The sequence below is a fragment of the Mugil cephalus genome, chromosome 1 (genome assembly GCF_022458985.1).
Source record: "Mugil cephalus isolate CIBA_MC_2020 chromosome 1, CIBA_Mcephalus_1.1, whole genome shotgun sequence".
Classification (NCBI taxonomy): Eukaryota; Metazoa; Chordata; class Actinopteri; order Mugiliformes; family Mugilidae; genus Mugil; species Mugil cephalus.
This window is the reverse complement of record NC_061770.1, coordinates 39,080,194-39,096,909: the sequence shown is the minus strand read 5'-3', so window position 1 is coordinate 39,096,909 and position 16,716 is coordinate 39,080,194. Positions and strand designations below refer to the sequence as shown.

The following is a 16,716-nucleotide window of genomic DNA, read 5'->3' as shown; positions in this document are numbered from 1 at the left end:
TGGGGTCCTAGCAGTGGAATTTTTTTTTTTTTGTTTGTTTGAATGAACTTTTCATGGTTAAATTTTGGGCGTAATCCTAATGGCGACATTATTATTGGCACATTGCACTGGTTTTATTTAATTTAAATTTAATTAACATTTTTTTACTTATTATTTATTTTATATTTATATTATATTTATATTTATTTTATTTATTTATTTTGCATTGTTGCTACTGTTGCTAGTCACTTTATATTGTGGCAGCACTCGAATTTTTTTTTTTTTTTTTTTTTTTTAGAAATATATCTATTGTTCAAATCCTGCGTCTTTGTGGGTTTATTGTAGGCTTTTTTTTTTTTTTTTTTTTAAATAAATCAGATCAATGAAAGCGAGAAATAAATAAACAAACCACCCTGGGTGTGAGTAAGACAGCTTGGTGAGGAGGACAAAGTTCATGAACTGCAGAGCTGATGATGCACAAATCATGGTCGCAATGTTGATATGTTCATTGTGACAAGAGCGCATTACGCAAAAAAAAAAAAAAAAAAAAAAAGTTCTCCAAATAGTTGCTGCCTCTCTGTCTTCTCTCTTACCGGAAAACACGCGAGGTTCCCGGCCGCTTTACTAACCGTGCAAGTCTGTGGGTGGAGCGAAACAGAACGAGCCGCGGCTCTGTCAAGAAGTTTCTCTGGAGTCCACGGTTGTGTGTGTTTTTTTTTTTTTTTTTTTTTTTTTTTTGTTATTGTGCAAACCCTACAAAACAAACACAGTGCGGAGAACCAGCGGAGAAACGAGAGCCCGGACCCGGACACAGCCATGGATGGTAAGCTTGTGTTCACCCGCCCCGGGCCCTTTTTTCAGTCCGTCCCGGAGACTGGAGGTGAAACTGTACGAGGAGTTGTTTTGCGCACAGGGGGAAAGCCCCGCTATCGTTTTGAGTTTTGCGCTAACAGGAGGAGCCGCTTCCCGGAGAGTGAGCTACCGAACAGAAACATGTTGTTATTTGATAAACTGTGATATATATATGTAGCTAAAGTTAACCGTGCTTTAATTAACTCCTCCCGGTGCGTGTTTAACACACCTGGCACGGGGAGACCATAGGAGGCCTGTCTGGTTCCTCCACCGCATGGATTCGCCTCTAGCGACCAATCACGCCAGACGTCATTCACAAAACTCGCAATGTAAAGTTTTCTAAGAATTTGAGTAATTACACCCAGCTTAACCGCAGTTTTAATCACACTTCCGTCACTGTCAATACATTTTCTCTCATTCGGCTGACATTAAACCCAGCAGGTAGCTTTCGTATCAATTAATCTTGTAATTGATTGTGTCGCTGCTCGCAGCCGCCCACATCAACTTTAATGGACGGAAGTGATTTAAATAGCACAGTTGCTTTTCAAAAAACCGCTTTGGGGTAAGAGGTGGGCTGCTTAGCCGAGTGTGTATATAAGCAGATATTAAGAATGGGTTGTATAGATTAAGAAACAGCGTCTGTTTTTCTTTTATGTCACATTTAAATGTATTTAAACTGTAAACGCATTAAATTGCAAGATTTTACAATGGAGTTTTGAACGCGGGTGCAGACCAGCTCGGAATTGCTGCTAAGCTTGTGTTTTATTGTGGAAAATGAAGGAAAAAAGAAACAAACAATGTGGTTAACATTGACAGTTGTGATAAAATGCCTAATGGGGCATCTGTTTGGAGTATTTGCGTGAAAGTGACTCACTCGGTAGTCTATGAAAGCTTCAGCTGTGTTTTGATATTACTACATTCAGTGGTTTATGAGTGCTGGCAGCGTGGTACTTTCATATACTTTCGCTTTCCAGGCTGAATGACTACTCAAGGGTGTCTTTTTACGTAATTGCCCCCAACACGTTTGCATTTGCCTTCATGAGTGGCTGACTGGTTTTTGTCCCAGGTTGTCTTCGCTCTGATCTTGGACAGCAGACATGTCACAGCTTGGATCCTGCGGATGCCTTTGAATTGAACTAGTTTTTCTAGCCCATGGGTGGAGCTTTGACCACCTGATCTTTTGTCACATTTCACTCCCGACCACATGAAACCAGAGCGCTGCCTGAGCCGCCAAACATCCGGGCGGGTAATCTGACACCGACTTTACACGCCGTCTGTCTTTATTTGCCTCCTTCTTCTTTCCCTTTTTTTTTTTTTTTTTTTTTTTTTTGGTGCGCCGCTCTCACTCTTGAGCGCGCTTCAATTATATTTAGCTGGGAAACCCTTGTGTCTCTGCGTCCTTTGACCTCGCTGAAGGCTGCTGCACTGTTCAGTAGATTTCCATCCCGGACCACACCGCAAATGACAAACCCTCACTAAACCACAAATATGTTGGAAGCCGCGGTTTTGAGTTTTGTCATGTGCACTGACGCTGCGTAACTGCGTCCGTCCTGTAATGTGGAGGCAAACCGCAACTCACCGGGAGATTCTGACTAACTAAGTGGTTGCATTATTTTTTCATTGTTTGTTTTTTTTCCCCTCTTGTTTCTATGCAGGTGTGTATGGATGGAACCTGGCTCCACTCAACCCAGGTAAAAAAGAGCGTTTCCTGTTCACGACCTTCCTTTTTTTTGCTTAAATCGGCGCCGCGCACATTTCCCGAGCAAACATTGCTTCACTGACGTGTGCTAGTAATCGATCACCAAACATGTGTTTCACAATCGCGGCCTTTGTGTTCCCAAAACCCATCGTGTCCAGGTCTCAGCATTGTCCTCCCCTCTCTGTCTCTTCCCCTCAGTGCAAGCAGGGACTCCCTTCATAGAGATTATCGAGCAGCCGAAGCAGAGGGGCATGAGGTTCAGGTACAAGTGTGAAGGACGTTCAGCCGGCAGCATCCCTGGAGAGAAGAGCAACGACACCACTAAAACTCACCCAGCCATCAAGGTGTGTGTTGATGCTTTGGTTTTAAAAAATGGTGTAAACATTGGTGTGAATGTTACCCCCCCATAAAGCATTTCAGAAGCCACGCCTAGATGAGTTTTGGAAACTTTTGAGCTTGTCTTAGCATAAGAAGTAAATACCCCAAACGATATGACACTGTAATGCACCAGACTACTAACTACACACAACCTCAACAAATAATGTATTTTAAGCATCACATACACCAGTCAGGCATAAAATAGAGGGTATGCGTCACTTCCGCAAAAACATATTGACTGTTCATACTACAAACCCACCGTGACGTCACCCGTTGGATTCTGAACCCCAAAAATGAAGCCCGAAGTGGGCGGAGCCTGAGCCTTGGGTCGCCATGTTGGATGAGCTTTACTCCGCCCACACTCAGATGCTCCAAATATGGACATAGGGAGTCGTGTCGTGTCAACTCTCCGCTACCAGTTAGCTCAGTCTACCACCTGTCATTCAAAGTGGGGATGTCCTAAATTATGCGGAATTTTAAACCTTAATAAAAAATAAACGAGTGAGTTTGAAAAAACTGTATTAACCGTGCAGTTGTCATGAATAGTGAAATAAACTTTTGAGACAAAATTCGTTTTTTGAACCAGGCTGTAAACAGGTTTAATAATGCTGAAAAGTTGGGCTTTTTAACTTGGGGGGTCTACGGGGATTTGCTCCCTTTTGGAGCCTCAAGTGGCCACTTGATGAACTGCATTTTTTTGTACATAAGCGTGAGCTTCATCCCTCAGGTCTGCAAAAACGTGGTGAAATGTGGGTTATCAGATCAAATTAACAGTTGGACTCGACAATAATCCATACGAACTACCAAATAACATATAGTCCACGGACATTGGCATTTATATGGACATGATTTCAAGTTATACTAAAGTATGACCTTTTGGTACTTTATACAACACAGCTCCAATGACTTTGTCCTAGGGTACGCCCTTATTTGGAAAAGCCCCGGTTAAATTTTGTTGAAGATTAAGTTTTAGTTCGTTTCAGTTCTGATAAATGTAGCTAAATAAAAAAAATATGCTAATGCTAAGAGCTTTACGATAGACATACTGTAGCGTCCAACCGCTACAGCTACAGCATCGACAAACTTATGACAGCCTCCCCTCAACCCATAGGACCCAAAGACCCCCCACTAACAACATTCGGTCACCAGACACCACAGGACACCATCAGAAGGCCCACGTTCATTCTCAGATGAGTCACAACTCTTTGGGAGGAATCTGTGTACAAAACCTAATATTTACACGGTTATTGTGTACTTGGTGTACATTCCCTTCGGGGCAGGTCGGCGCTGATAAATGTCTTGCTCCAACTGGAACATCTTTGTCTTCTTTGTTTGATTACATCCAGCTGACGATATGAACACACTGACAAACGGAAGAAAAAAAACTTGGCTAACTGCGGCTACAGTAATAATAACACCGAGGGTGTTGACAGATAAGCCGTAGATGAGCGTGATGATGTTCCTGTAACTGAGAGGGGAGGGAAACGAATGAATATAACAACGAAGATCAAACAAGGAGGGGAAAAATGGTTGTGGCAAAGGTTATACTTAAAAAAACATAGACTTAGAAACTTAGAAACGTAGATGCGCCCCCAAATAGAGGAAACTGAATTTTAATATGAGTCTGGTTACACGCCACTTAAAATTCTGTGTGGTTTCAATCGTTAGAGAGAGGAAAAATAAATATCTTCTCACATCTGGATAGTCCCACCACCAATCACAGTCAGTTAGTCGTAAACAAAATCTGTGTAGTTTCAAAATATATATGTGTATATATATATATCCTTTTCTATGTGGTGAAGATACTGGATGCTGAGTTTCCCTCGGGATGAATTAAGTATCTATCTTATCTTATTTCATCTATGTCACTGTTAATCAGCATAGAAGATATTTGTTTTGCATATTATTTGCTACAACTATGTATAATAGTCTTATTTTTAATTTCGACATATTTGCATTTTGTAGTATTTCTCGATGAACGTTTATTTTCCTTATTTACATATTGAAAACAAACATAATTCATTCATTCACTCTTCGGTCCATCATCACACAATGTAAATGTTAGTAGTAGAGAACTAAAGTTACTTGAAGCTAAAACTTCAGTAGTGAAGAAATCTCAACACTAATGTGAAGAACTTTCTTATTTAACAATATCTTTTTGGGCTGTGAAGAAAAAAATATCCCGCAGTGATTGTGCAAACTGCTTTTTATTCTTGTGTTTGCTTAAAGTGTTGGTGGCAATCGCAAGTCAATAAACTGCATGTAAACAAGGCGACAGATATGGAGGTCAAGGTAATAATACATCAGAGAAATGTAGTGACATTGGAGCAAGTGGTTTAAGACATGAAATAGGTGATGGTTTACAATAAGGGTGGGTGCTGGCAAGAACTTCATGATATGTATCACGATTCTTGAGTCATGATAAAATGCCTTATCGTGATTTTATGATATTGTGATATATTGCAATATCCTACAAAATAGGTCTTCAACAGGGGGTCCGTCACCCCTAGGGGGTCCACAGAGGTACTGCAGTGAGGTTGCCAAATCTTTGGTTTATTAGACGTTTTTTATATATTACATTTAAAATTGATATTAAAACATACAAAACTGATATTGTATTGGAAGGAAAAAAAGCAAGTGATTGGGTGTAAGGGTAGGGTGTAGCCAGATAGATCTTAATCTGTACCGATGCGAGTCAGTCAGAGGAAAGCGGAAGATGGCCAAGTAGTAAAACCTCATTAAATGGTGATGGTGATACGCCTTTGTTTTCCTTTGCACAGAGCCAGACTGGTTGTCGTGACCTATTTCCAGTCTTCTGCCAGCAAAGGGGAAACTGCGAAAGGTCAAATTTGCAAAGACTGTTTGAGGATTTACTAAATACCGCTGCTTGCTTGTAGAAGTAAAAAAAATAAGGTGCAGCCTGGGCCGATGTGCAATACTTGGGTTTAGCTTCATGTCAATAAAGTGCGTCTCATTTCCCCCGGACAGGTGCACAACTACAGTGGTCCCCTGCGTGTCCGCATCTCGTTGGTGACGAAGAACGCGCCGCACAAGCCCCACCCCCACGAACTGGTCGGCAAGGATTGCAAACACGGCTATTACGAGGCCGACCTGCAGGAGAGACGGATACACAGGTACGAGGCGGGGACATGCACGTTACGGGGACATGCACGTTACGGGGACCTTCACGTTACAAGGACCTTCACGTTACGGGGACCTTCACATTATGGGGACCTTAACGTTACGGGGACCTTCACGTTACGAGGACCTTCACGTTATGGGGACCTTCACATTATGGGGACATGCACGTTACGGGGACCTTCACGTTATGGGGACCTTAACGTTACGGGGACCTTCACGTTACGAGGACCTTCACGTTATGGGGACCTTCACATTATGGGGACATGCACGTTACGGGGACCTTCACGTTATGGGGACCTGACTCAGGAAATGGTGCAACTTCAGGCCACTGGTTCAAAACTTACACAGAAACACCTGGAGGAAAACTTACAGTTTCACTTTAACACAAGGTGGCATGTTTTTAGCGAGTGACCTAGATAAGGAAATCATCAGACGCGGGAAATGACGTGCAAACTGTTGCTGTGGTGAAACTAGTAGACGGCCAGTTCTTGGGAGTGGAGCTTAGTAAAACATTAACAGAGAGAGTCTGCCTGTGTGAGAGGCTTTGCTTCCTTTTCAGTCGTGTGCGCCAAAATTGCAAAGTAAAGAAGTCCTCTGGATTTGGAAAGAGTGGCTTTGGTAAATGACAGCGTATATGTACCCCTCATTATGCAACGTTGTGTTTAAACTTAGCACTACGGTGTTTGAACCAGTTGACCTGTCTACTGGGAGCTGTGTTTTATTTGTGCCTTCATCACAAGAGAGGCAAACAAACAGCTTGTACTGCACACAATAAGCAATGATGTGACTCAGACTGAGGACATATTAGTCATTTGTTTTCACGGTGAAGGATTTATACTTGGCTCCACATACTTAGGTTATTAATAAAGACGCATTTACGGTAAAGCTATTAGGTAGCTTGTGCCAATTTGCAGAATGCTAGGAGTCTAAATAATATGCATAAGTAAGTGAATGAGAATCAACTAGATTTTCCCTACTTAACAAAAATAGCCACCAGAAAAGAGGCGTTTACTACAATATGGGGATATGAGATCAGCAAATTCTTGAGTAATACAGTGTCCGCTAGTTTGTTAGCAGAAGTGCAGACTGGGTCAAAGGTGGATGAATCACTTAACAGATCCTAGCAGCCTTTATATATATATATCTCTTCTTAAGCTTTTGTTAGTGCATATCCACTCTCCTCAACTATCCTCTCCACCCATGAATGTAGTCAGTGATGCACATTCATGATGCTGATATGTGGCTTTTATTAGAAGCTGATGTACCCAAAATGGAAATGAAACAAACGTAAGTGTGTGTAACATCTGGCTGCAGTTTTGTGTTAGTGCCCCAATGGATTCCAGACAAGTAATGCAAATCAGACAGTACATGTGTAATTGAGTGTTTTTTTTGTTTTTGTTTTTTGTCTGTCTGTAGTTTTCAGAACCTGGGCATCCAGTGTGTGAAGAAGAAGGACGTGAATGAGGCCATCACTTGTAGACTGCAGACCAATAATAACCCCTTCAACAGTGAGTAGTCATGAATGGCACAAAGCTCTTCCTGTGCTGTTGACATTTCTGAAAAAGAAATAAAATAAAAAAGGGATTGTGTGTGTGGAGGAGAGAATGTCCCACTGGTGTCTAAAGAATTTTGCTATTTTGCTGCAGTTTTATTCAAGTAGATGGGATTTGTCTGTTAAAGGCAAGATGATTATACATTTAACATACATTTAATTTAGTTGGATTTACTTAAAAAAAGATTCACTACTTACTGGTTTTAAATGAGGTTACCATTAGCATCTCCTTGAAGCCACCGTGGCTAATACTTAAGCAACAACAGGGTACGTTCAAAGTAAGAAATGCAAATAAACCAATGAGATATATAGAAATTTCACTTTCCACTTGCGAGGACGTTCAGATGGATGGATTTTTGATAAGTTCACAAGTTGCGATGTGTTATTTGACGTTTTTGAAAATTATTTTATTGAATGGTACGTTAACATATATCACAATTTAATTATATAGGGGGACCCAGGCCTTTTTCTGAATGAAATTACTTCCATGTTAGCTTGCTAACTGTTAGCCTCGGTGGTTTTTAGATGCCTGCATTGGTCTCATCATCAACTTTTGACTATTTTTACCACCTGAACTTCAAACATTTTGTGTGCACAGCGTCCAGTGTGGTAACCGCAAGTTTAAAAATTCCATTTGAAGGCTACATTAATTGCATTTTTGCTGGGACATTGTTGTTAGCTTACCCTGAATTAGCTGAGGCTAACAAACGGTCTACGGTCAAGCGTTTTAAGCTAGCCACTTTCAAGGCTACATGAGGAAGAATGCTCACTCTGTGAGAATACATTTGTGTTTCAAACTTAAGCTAGTCACACTCTTACAAAATACCTAACTGGTTCATTAGTGTGAAAGGTGAAAACAGAGAAATTGACAAAATTATAATAATAAATTATATACAGAAAAGGTACAATAATGCAAAAATGGTCAGGATAAAATGCAAAAATACAACAAATATTTGAGGGTTTAAACTTTTTCAATATTTCCTAAAAAGGACATTAGTATGACTTTAAATACATTAATATTAGGTCGGTAGTTAGTAAACTTGGAACAGTGAGTATGAAATTTGGCTATAATTATGAAGGTCAGTCAGTATAATGCTGCAAAAAGAGGAAAGTGTGTCAATATTTATCTTATATTTTATAAGATTGGTGTTGGCTGGATAGCTGGTCTGCAGTATTTTAAAACTAACCTCTTATCTGTAATAATAAATATTCCCGACAAGACCCGTGTGTTTTTCCAATCTATACCATTATACAAGTTATTCTGAAAACTAGAGAAATGGTGACCCACATATTTGCATTTTCAGCTAACGTGTTGCTGTGCTTTTCCAGACTGCTTTGTTGCCTGATTGTGCACCCCACCCTTTCCCTTCTCTTTCCTGGCTACAGTTCCTGATGCAAAGGTGTGGGAAGAGGAATTTGACCTGAACTCAGTCCGGCTCTGCTTCCAGGCCTCCATTACTCTGCCTAATGGGGAGCTGTTTCCTCTGGAGCCCGTGGTATCACAGCCCATCTATGACAACAGTGAGTTGACGAGACACGTGTAGAAGTACACATCCAGTATTTCAGGCATAGAAGCAAAGAAGGAAGGGGGAAAAAAAAGCATAGAAGCATGGTCTGAGTAGCCACACCACCATCACACAATATAAAGCTCATACCCATCCTGCAACCTTCAATTCCCTCAGATACTCTTTGTTCCTCTTTGCATGGTAACTTTTCTTGTCAGCTCAAAGGCATTTACAAGAAGTTTAGCCTCAGTTTTCCGTTTCCAGTCGGCATTCAGTTGCGGTCCATTCATTTAATGGCAAAACCCCTTCCCCAATTCACTGTCAGTACTCGGCAGCGACAATTTCATTTGAGCTCTATGCAACTTTACCATGGTGATCAAATTTCCTGTACATTCTCCAGAGTTTTGCATTTGTGGATAAATTAATTAATGAATGTTTATTTATTTCAAGCAAAAATGAAAAGGAAAGAATATACAAAGATCAGTTCGAAAAAAAGCAGCAGGAGGAAGTATAAACTTAACTCCTTCCCCCTTATCGCCTTATGACTCATTGCAATATTGCATGTCCCTACATATATATATAGAATGGATTTAATATGCGAAATGCATTGATATGCATTGATATTTAATCAACTGCACCAATAAATAGGATATAATTACAACATATACATCATCAATCAGTCAACTGCATTGTATAATCATAATCATAATGTAATGCCAATTACTAAGTATGCATTGCCCCCTTGAGTGGCAAGAACATGGTGAAATGTATCCGTAAATACTGCAAGACCAGGTCTCGACAATGATCCATACGAACTAGTATGGATTTGAAAAGGTGGATTAGCCTCAGTTTCAGTTAGTTTAAGTTAGTTTTAGGTCATTGCAGTAATGGCAAATGGATTTAAATAAAAGTTGCTAACGCTAAGAGCTTTGCTGAGAACCAATGCTAGCCATACAGTACTGTAGCGTTAAAAGGATGACGAGGAATGATCACAAATATTTTTTGTTTATTGTTTTATTGTTATTTACTGTCGGCCGTGACTACGCCAAAACAACAACATCCACAAACTTATCTGACAGCCCTCCAGAACTTAACTTAAGAAGTAACTTAAGGTATGACTTCATCAAAAAATACAGCATAAATTAACATTCCCTGACACTAAATGTGAACCACAACACCAGGTTTCTTCATTCTTCATAATGCAACAACCCATTTACTTCTCTTTTCATTGGCAGATATCTGTAAAAATATATCTCTGACTGCCTTTCGGATCTGTTGGTTCAGTCAATCACACAACAGCTCTTCACCTTTTGTTTGAAACTAATTTTAAAGTTTAGACGCTATTAGAGCCTATGAGTCCAACTAATGCTGCTAATCTCCATGTTTAACTGTCAACTTTTTGCCACTCGGTGGCCGTAACCATGGAGACTATGCTAGCTGTGACGTGACGTCCATGCCCTCTGTAAATTTGCGACCACAGTGCATGTCAAGTGGGTACGAATTCTCGGAATGAATGAACGTTTCCACACTAAATTTGTTGTACTGTCAAAATGTGACTGCCATGACGAAAAGGCAGACTTTCTAAATGAGCAGTAGTCACAATTAATCAAAATAGTATCACACATGCTGGCCAAAACCCACATACAGTTTCCATTTGTGTGCAGTTAATCTAATGTATTTTTTTTATTGTTTATTTTCTGTCTCTAAGGGGCCCCAAACACAGCAGAGCTGAAGATCTGCAGAGTGAACCGCAACTCTGGAAGCTGCAAAGGGGGCGATGAAATCTTCCTGCTGTGTGACAAAGTGCAAAAAGGTAGAATGTGCCCCCGTTACGCTAACGCTCAGAGAACAGGCCGAGCAACTGTGAATCTGTACTTTCAATTTGATCCGTCTAGAAATAGCACCCAGGACTGACTAAGCAGACATAACAGCCCACAATACATCTAGAGGCGGAAAAGGTGTAAACACCTCCCACCCACATGAGATCGGGGGGGAGCTGTTTGTGTACCCACAGAGTACGCTGGCTCATTTTGAGTAAGTGAGCTTAATATAGAGGCCTGACTCTCACCAGAAAGCACTTTAGAGGTTCATGTTGCGCAGCGGGTTTCGCAGTGAAAATGATGAAATGAGACAAATTACAACAACTGTCTTTTTCAAATTCTGTTGCCTCCTTTCAAAAAAAAAAAAAAAAAGAAACGGCAAAATGTGTAGCACAGGAGACAGACCAGACGTGTGTCGTAGTGCAATGCTAGCAGGAAATACCGAAGGTTAACGAATGAAATAAAAGAATTATTTGAATTTACAGGTATTAAACCCCCCACCTGTCCCCACTTTATTACACTAAGGCTAATATGACTGTTAGCTAATGCATCTGGAAAAGGGTATATGTAGATTGGTCATCTCTGAGTCTGCTATTATATGTTCACTATGGGCCCCTTCATGGCCTACGTAGCTGTGACGTCACGACGTTAGTTGGAGGCAAAACTGAGGGAAGTTGGAGGCGAACACTGTCACTGCCAACTGTGAAAATGTTGTCTTGTTGTGTTTTTTTGGAGCCCAAACATCAAAAACACTAACTTCAACTTACATACCAGCCACTGCCAGTTGTAGACAACTTTGGTGTAACCTTGGTGATTAAAAGAAAGCATTGGAGTGAGACGATCAACAACGTGCACACTTCATGTCATCTTATCTTCCGTACAGTCAGGGGTTGCTGGAGCCTATTCCAGCTGGCATCGGGCGAGAGGTGGGGTACGCCCTGGACACTTCATATCACATAAAATTAATATGTAATGTGTCATTAGTTTCAGCCTGGATAACATTATAGGTTAGAATCAGTTGTGACTGAAATTACATTAAGTTAATGCTTATATAGGGGATTCTTGTTACATGTTAATGCTAATGCTAACCGCTAGGTAACGGAACGTTAGTTGCATGTTTCAGGGGTGTCCAAGCAGAAGCTGCATTCGCTACTTTACCCTCCACAGTGGTTCCACTCACTTCTTGTAATATCCTTGTTGGAGAGGCTTCACTTGTTAAAGACAGACCAGTCTTCGTCCCCTCTGTGTCCTCCTTTGGTCAAATCGTCAGTGAATGTAGTCCCATAAGAGTCAGGTTTGACTTTTTAAAATCCCACTCATGGTTTCGGAGAGTGAGTGTATTAGTATATTCTCTAAAATATGTGTCTTCCTCGTCCATTGTTCTCAAAACAGTCTCTTGAAATATGCTAACCGCTGTTTACAGGCTGTAGTGTTTGAAATCTTTTGCCTCCAGTTAAGCCCCGCCCCTCAAAAACCATCACACTGTTTACAAACCGTGAAGGGTTACAACCATTTAACGTGCTATTTGTTAATAATTAATTTAGGGTAATAGTACCGGGCGTCCTCATATGGGGACATTAAGTTTTAAGTTTGTGGCAGCTTCTTATTCTGCTTCATTTAGACCTGTTGTCCTCATAAGTGGACGCTTTTGTCTGAAATCTAGTGGTAGCAAAGTGTCAATGCATACATTCATTCGTTCTACAGCCAATCACAGTATGACCACGTAATACAATGTTCTGCTGCGTTTGGTCCTGGCATTCACTTATATGGATGTTATTTAGACATGTAGCACCCACCTAGACCAGACCAGACACCCCCCCCCACACACCCCATTGCAATGACACTCTGTGGATCATGTATGATCCACAGAGGCTAACAACATCCTGTTTCCACCCTGAGACACCCTAAGAAGGTCCATGTCCGTTCTGTGATGAGTTTGAACTGTTTTGGAGACGCAAGGGGACACCTACAAAATATTAAAAAGTGGTCATAATAATAGTGCAGTATACCATTTGGCAGTACCAGTCACTTATATCAATGAACAGTCAAAGGAGAGGTTCTATTTTTTTCTCAAGTGCCTCACTGACATCATTTCCAGCTGCAACAGGCAGCATGAAAGAAGAAAGACGCAACATACTGGGTCCAGCACAAAATACGCAACCTGCTGATGCATAAAATGGAGAATTAGAAGCTAAATATCCAATTCTGCTCCAAAAAAAAAAACGGCAACAAGTCTGCGTCTGAACAACCTTTGGTTTTGGATAACGTGACTTTATTGCACCTGTGAGGTTTTATTGTCGATGCAAAGGCCATCACGTTATCTCTACTTGTGGTTTTTCTCTTTTGTTCGGATCTCTACTTCTCATATTTTCCGGTGTTTATTTGCTGACTTTGGGAAAAAAAAAGTATTCAACTTTATGTAAAGCACTCTAGTGCTCTTCCTGTAGTCTGGTGTGAAGTTCGATTGTAGACAGTTTCCTGTGTGGGTTGATTACAAGTCCAAATCTTTGACTTTGAGATTTCCTCCTCCGATTTCTTTACCTTTTCCTTTTCCATTCTTTGTATTACCTCTTCCTTATTAACACTCTCACAAAGCAAAAGTACGTGATTTCTTATCTAAGATCACCCCAGTTTGCTGCAGCAGTTTGACCATGGCGGGCTTATGTGATGGGAGCTGTGTGCTTTGTATTTTGAACATGGGAGTTGTGGGACAATCCCCTGAGTACTCAGCTTAGAGACAGAAGGATAACATCATTGTGAAAAAGCTTGAGAACTCTGAATCTTGGTCTAACTTATGACACTCTTGTTCCTGATGTCTCTTGTACAAAGCCATTTTGACAACAGGCCAGAACCATCTCATTTTTACTTTGAGTGTGCCTCGCTTTTGTTTGAAGTTACACATCTGAAACCAGATGCAAGGGGTTGTGTTGCATAGAAGCAAATATAATGCAACACTCCTTGGGGAGTTTCTGTCTGTTAATCACGAACTTTGCATTCAAGCTGCAGAGAAAACGCCTCTGTTGTGGCCAGTGTTTGATGCTTATTCATCTTTCAGTGTGGCGAGCCCATTCTCAGCTTTAGCATCTTGTTGCATTTCCTGTTTCTCTGTAGAAGACATCGAAGTGCGGTTCTTCCAGGACTCCTGGGAGGGTAAGGGCACATTCTCCCAGGCGGATGTGCACAGGCAAGTGGCCATTGTGTTCCGCACGCCGCCCTACCGCGACACTAACCTCACCGAGCCCATCAGAGTCAAGATGCAGCTCCGGCGGCCCTCCGACCGTGAGGTCAGCGAGCCAATGGACTTCCAATACCTGCCAGCTGAACTAGGTGAGTGGCAATGTTCCCTTATCCTGGGATTCATTTGTTGATCAACTCATGAATCTCATGCGTAACTTTTTTAAATGACCCCTACAGATGAATACAGGCTGAGCGAGAAGAGAAAGCGTACAGGAGACATGTTCCAGAGCATGAAGCTGGGGCCCATACTATCAAGTGGTACGTTTTCTTACCTCTACTTCCTCCTTTTTGTTGCTGTTGCAATGCAGTGCTAACCATGTGTGTTGGCATTTCAGTGTCTGTTCAACAAGACAGGCGGCACATAAGCCCAGCAAGGAGACCAGTGGCATCCAAGCCTCCGTCAATCAGCTCTCCAGCTGGTGAGTTTGTTTGATTTGTTCCTATTTCAAACTGAAGCTTTAGGACATATTAGTGTCTGTTGGGGAGACAACCAAAGATATTAACTGCTCGTCAGCTGTAACGGACCTTTTATGAAATAAATTAGTTGAATATTGATGTACTGCAGGGCTTAAAGTAAAATCACCGTGTCTTATGCTGCAAACAAAACACCTTAAAAGGGTCATTATTAGTAGCATAGGACTCAAATGGCTTGTTATGTTTCTGTTTCCAGCACCTATTCTGCCCCATGGCGCCAGTGGGCAGAAACCCCAACCCACCTACTCCTACGGTCAGCCAGGCCAGCTCTTTTCAAGCCATCCCAAGGTAGAGACCCCCTCTTCCATCGCCGCTGCAACTACTAGCCAATCATGGAAGATCATGGAGAGTCTGAACCTTGGCCCCAAGCCCAAATCCAACCCAGTGGCCTCCTTCACAATGAGCCAGGGAGCTGCCCCTTCATCTTCCTCCTCTTCCAACACCACCTCCGCAGCCAACCAGGACTACTCAACAGTCAGCCTGTCAGACCTGCATGAATTCTTCCCCAACATCTCCTCGGCCATGGCCCAGGAGTCGGCGGCCGCTTCTTCTCAAAGAAACTCGGCGCCCTCCCAGGCCAGCAGCTCCTTCCCCCTCCAGAACTCCCAGTTCAGAGTGGATCCACCAATCGAAGAGGATATCCTAGAGTTCCCTAGCTTTTCTGATGCCCAGGTCCCAGTCACCCTGGAAAGCCTAAACATGGACGACCTCGAGGAACTTCTCAACCACCGGCTCATGAGCGAGGCCGGCAACGACGCCTCAATGTTGGCTCAAACTTCATCCCCACAAGTCGCCCCATCCAGCACCTCTACCGCAGCCCAGAACAGTGCACCGCCCCAGAACCAGGCCGACCCTGCCAGCAACCCAGCAAGCACCTGGATGAATTACCCCAACAGCATCACCAGCCTGCTCCAGTCCGAGGGCATGATTGACATTGCGCCCAACAACAACCACAGGCCTGCAATGCTGGACGAGTTTGACGAGTTGATGTCCGCCGATGAGGATCGTCTCATTTCCATACTCAACAGTGGAAGCCAAGTTGGGTTTGTGTCAGGACACCAGACTTAAAGGTTGTCCCTACGATTTTTTTTTTTTTTTTTGGATCTCCACTTGTATCTCCCCATTTAGCCTTCTGAACTTGAGCTCCCTTGTTATTACTGACAAAAATGGAAAGTGGACATGAAGAGCTGGAGGATACAGAATGTAGCAAACCTCCTCACTGTGGTGAACATACTTACTGGAAAAAAAAAAAGCGTGCAAAGTTTGGTGTTCAGTGAATGGGTCTCGTCCCGTGTCGTATCCAGTTTTTCCAACAAATGATGCAAAACATATTCAAATTTCATCCCACTCGTTCAGCCCGTTTGTAGCGTCAGTCGCTAGCTTTTTTATTCAAGGTGGACTTAATGTTGGAAGCCGATGGTTTAAAAATATATTTACATGTTTAGATGCTTCGGGGCATCTATTGAGTTTGGTTTTGGTGGAACGTGTCAAGCTTTGTCTTTTTGTGCTGTCATTATACCCATTTTTGGTAGCTATGGTCACAGACGTGTTTAAATGTGATCCACCTTTTGACTTTAATCGAAGGACCTCGTATTTCTCAAGACTATGCGAGTAAGGTCCACCGTTCTTTAAATATACCTATATTATCCCTTTGGAATATAAATATGTGTTTGTATGCATTTGAAATGTTTTTTGAAGGTTGGCAATAACTGCGTGCGAAGAACCAAATGAAGGGTTACGTGTAAATAACTATCAAACAAGCAACATTAATACGGATTATAAAAGAGTTATATTTGTTTTTGTCTAGTGACGGCGTAATTTCCTTTCCTCTCTAATCAGTTTGTCTAGTTTATTCTCATATTATGAATAATGGCTGCAGTCTAACTACGGTTTCGTGAGTGATTGTCATCTCATTATACGCTGTAGTACAAGATGCTTTGAGATTTTTTTATGATGTAAGCAAACTTCTGTTTCTCTTCTTGTTTTTTTAGTATGATTATGCATTTATTGCTGTCATGAATAACTAACTGTCGATATTCAGAACACTTTTCTTGACAATAAAAACGACACCATTTACAG

General features: G+C 41.7%; 1 protein-coding gene across 1 annotated transcript; it reads left to right on the top strand.

The window, feature by feature from the left end:
- The first annotated feature begins 639 nt into the window (after positions 1-639).
- On the top strand, positions 640-16,715 carry rela (v-rel avian reticuloendotheliosis viral oncogene homolog A). Its single transcript, XM_047589862.1, has 11 exons — positions 640-802; positions 2,487-2,522; positions 2,729-2,874; positions 5,897-6,042; positions 7,466-7,557; positions 8,988-9,122; positions 10,815-10,919; positions 14,038-14,253; positions 14,341-14,421; positions 14,499-14,582; positions 14,834-16,715. The coding sequence occupies exons 1-11, from the start codon at positions 796-798 to the stop codon at positions 15,703-15,705; spliced, it is 1,920 nt and encodes a 639-aa protein (XP_047445818.1). The 5' UTR covers positions 640-795; the 3' UTR covers positions 15,706-16,715.
- The last annotated feature ends 1 nt before the right edge of the window (position 16,716 follows it).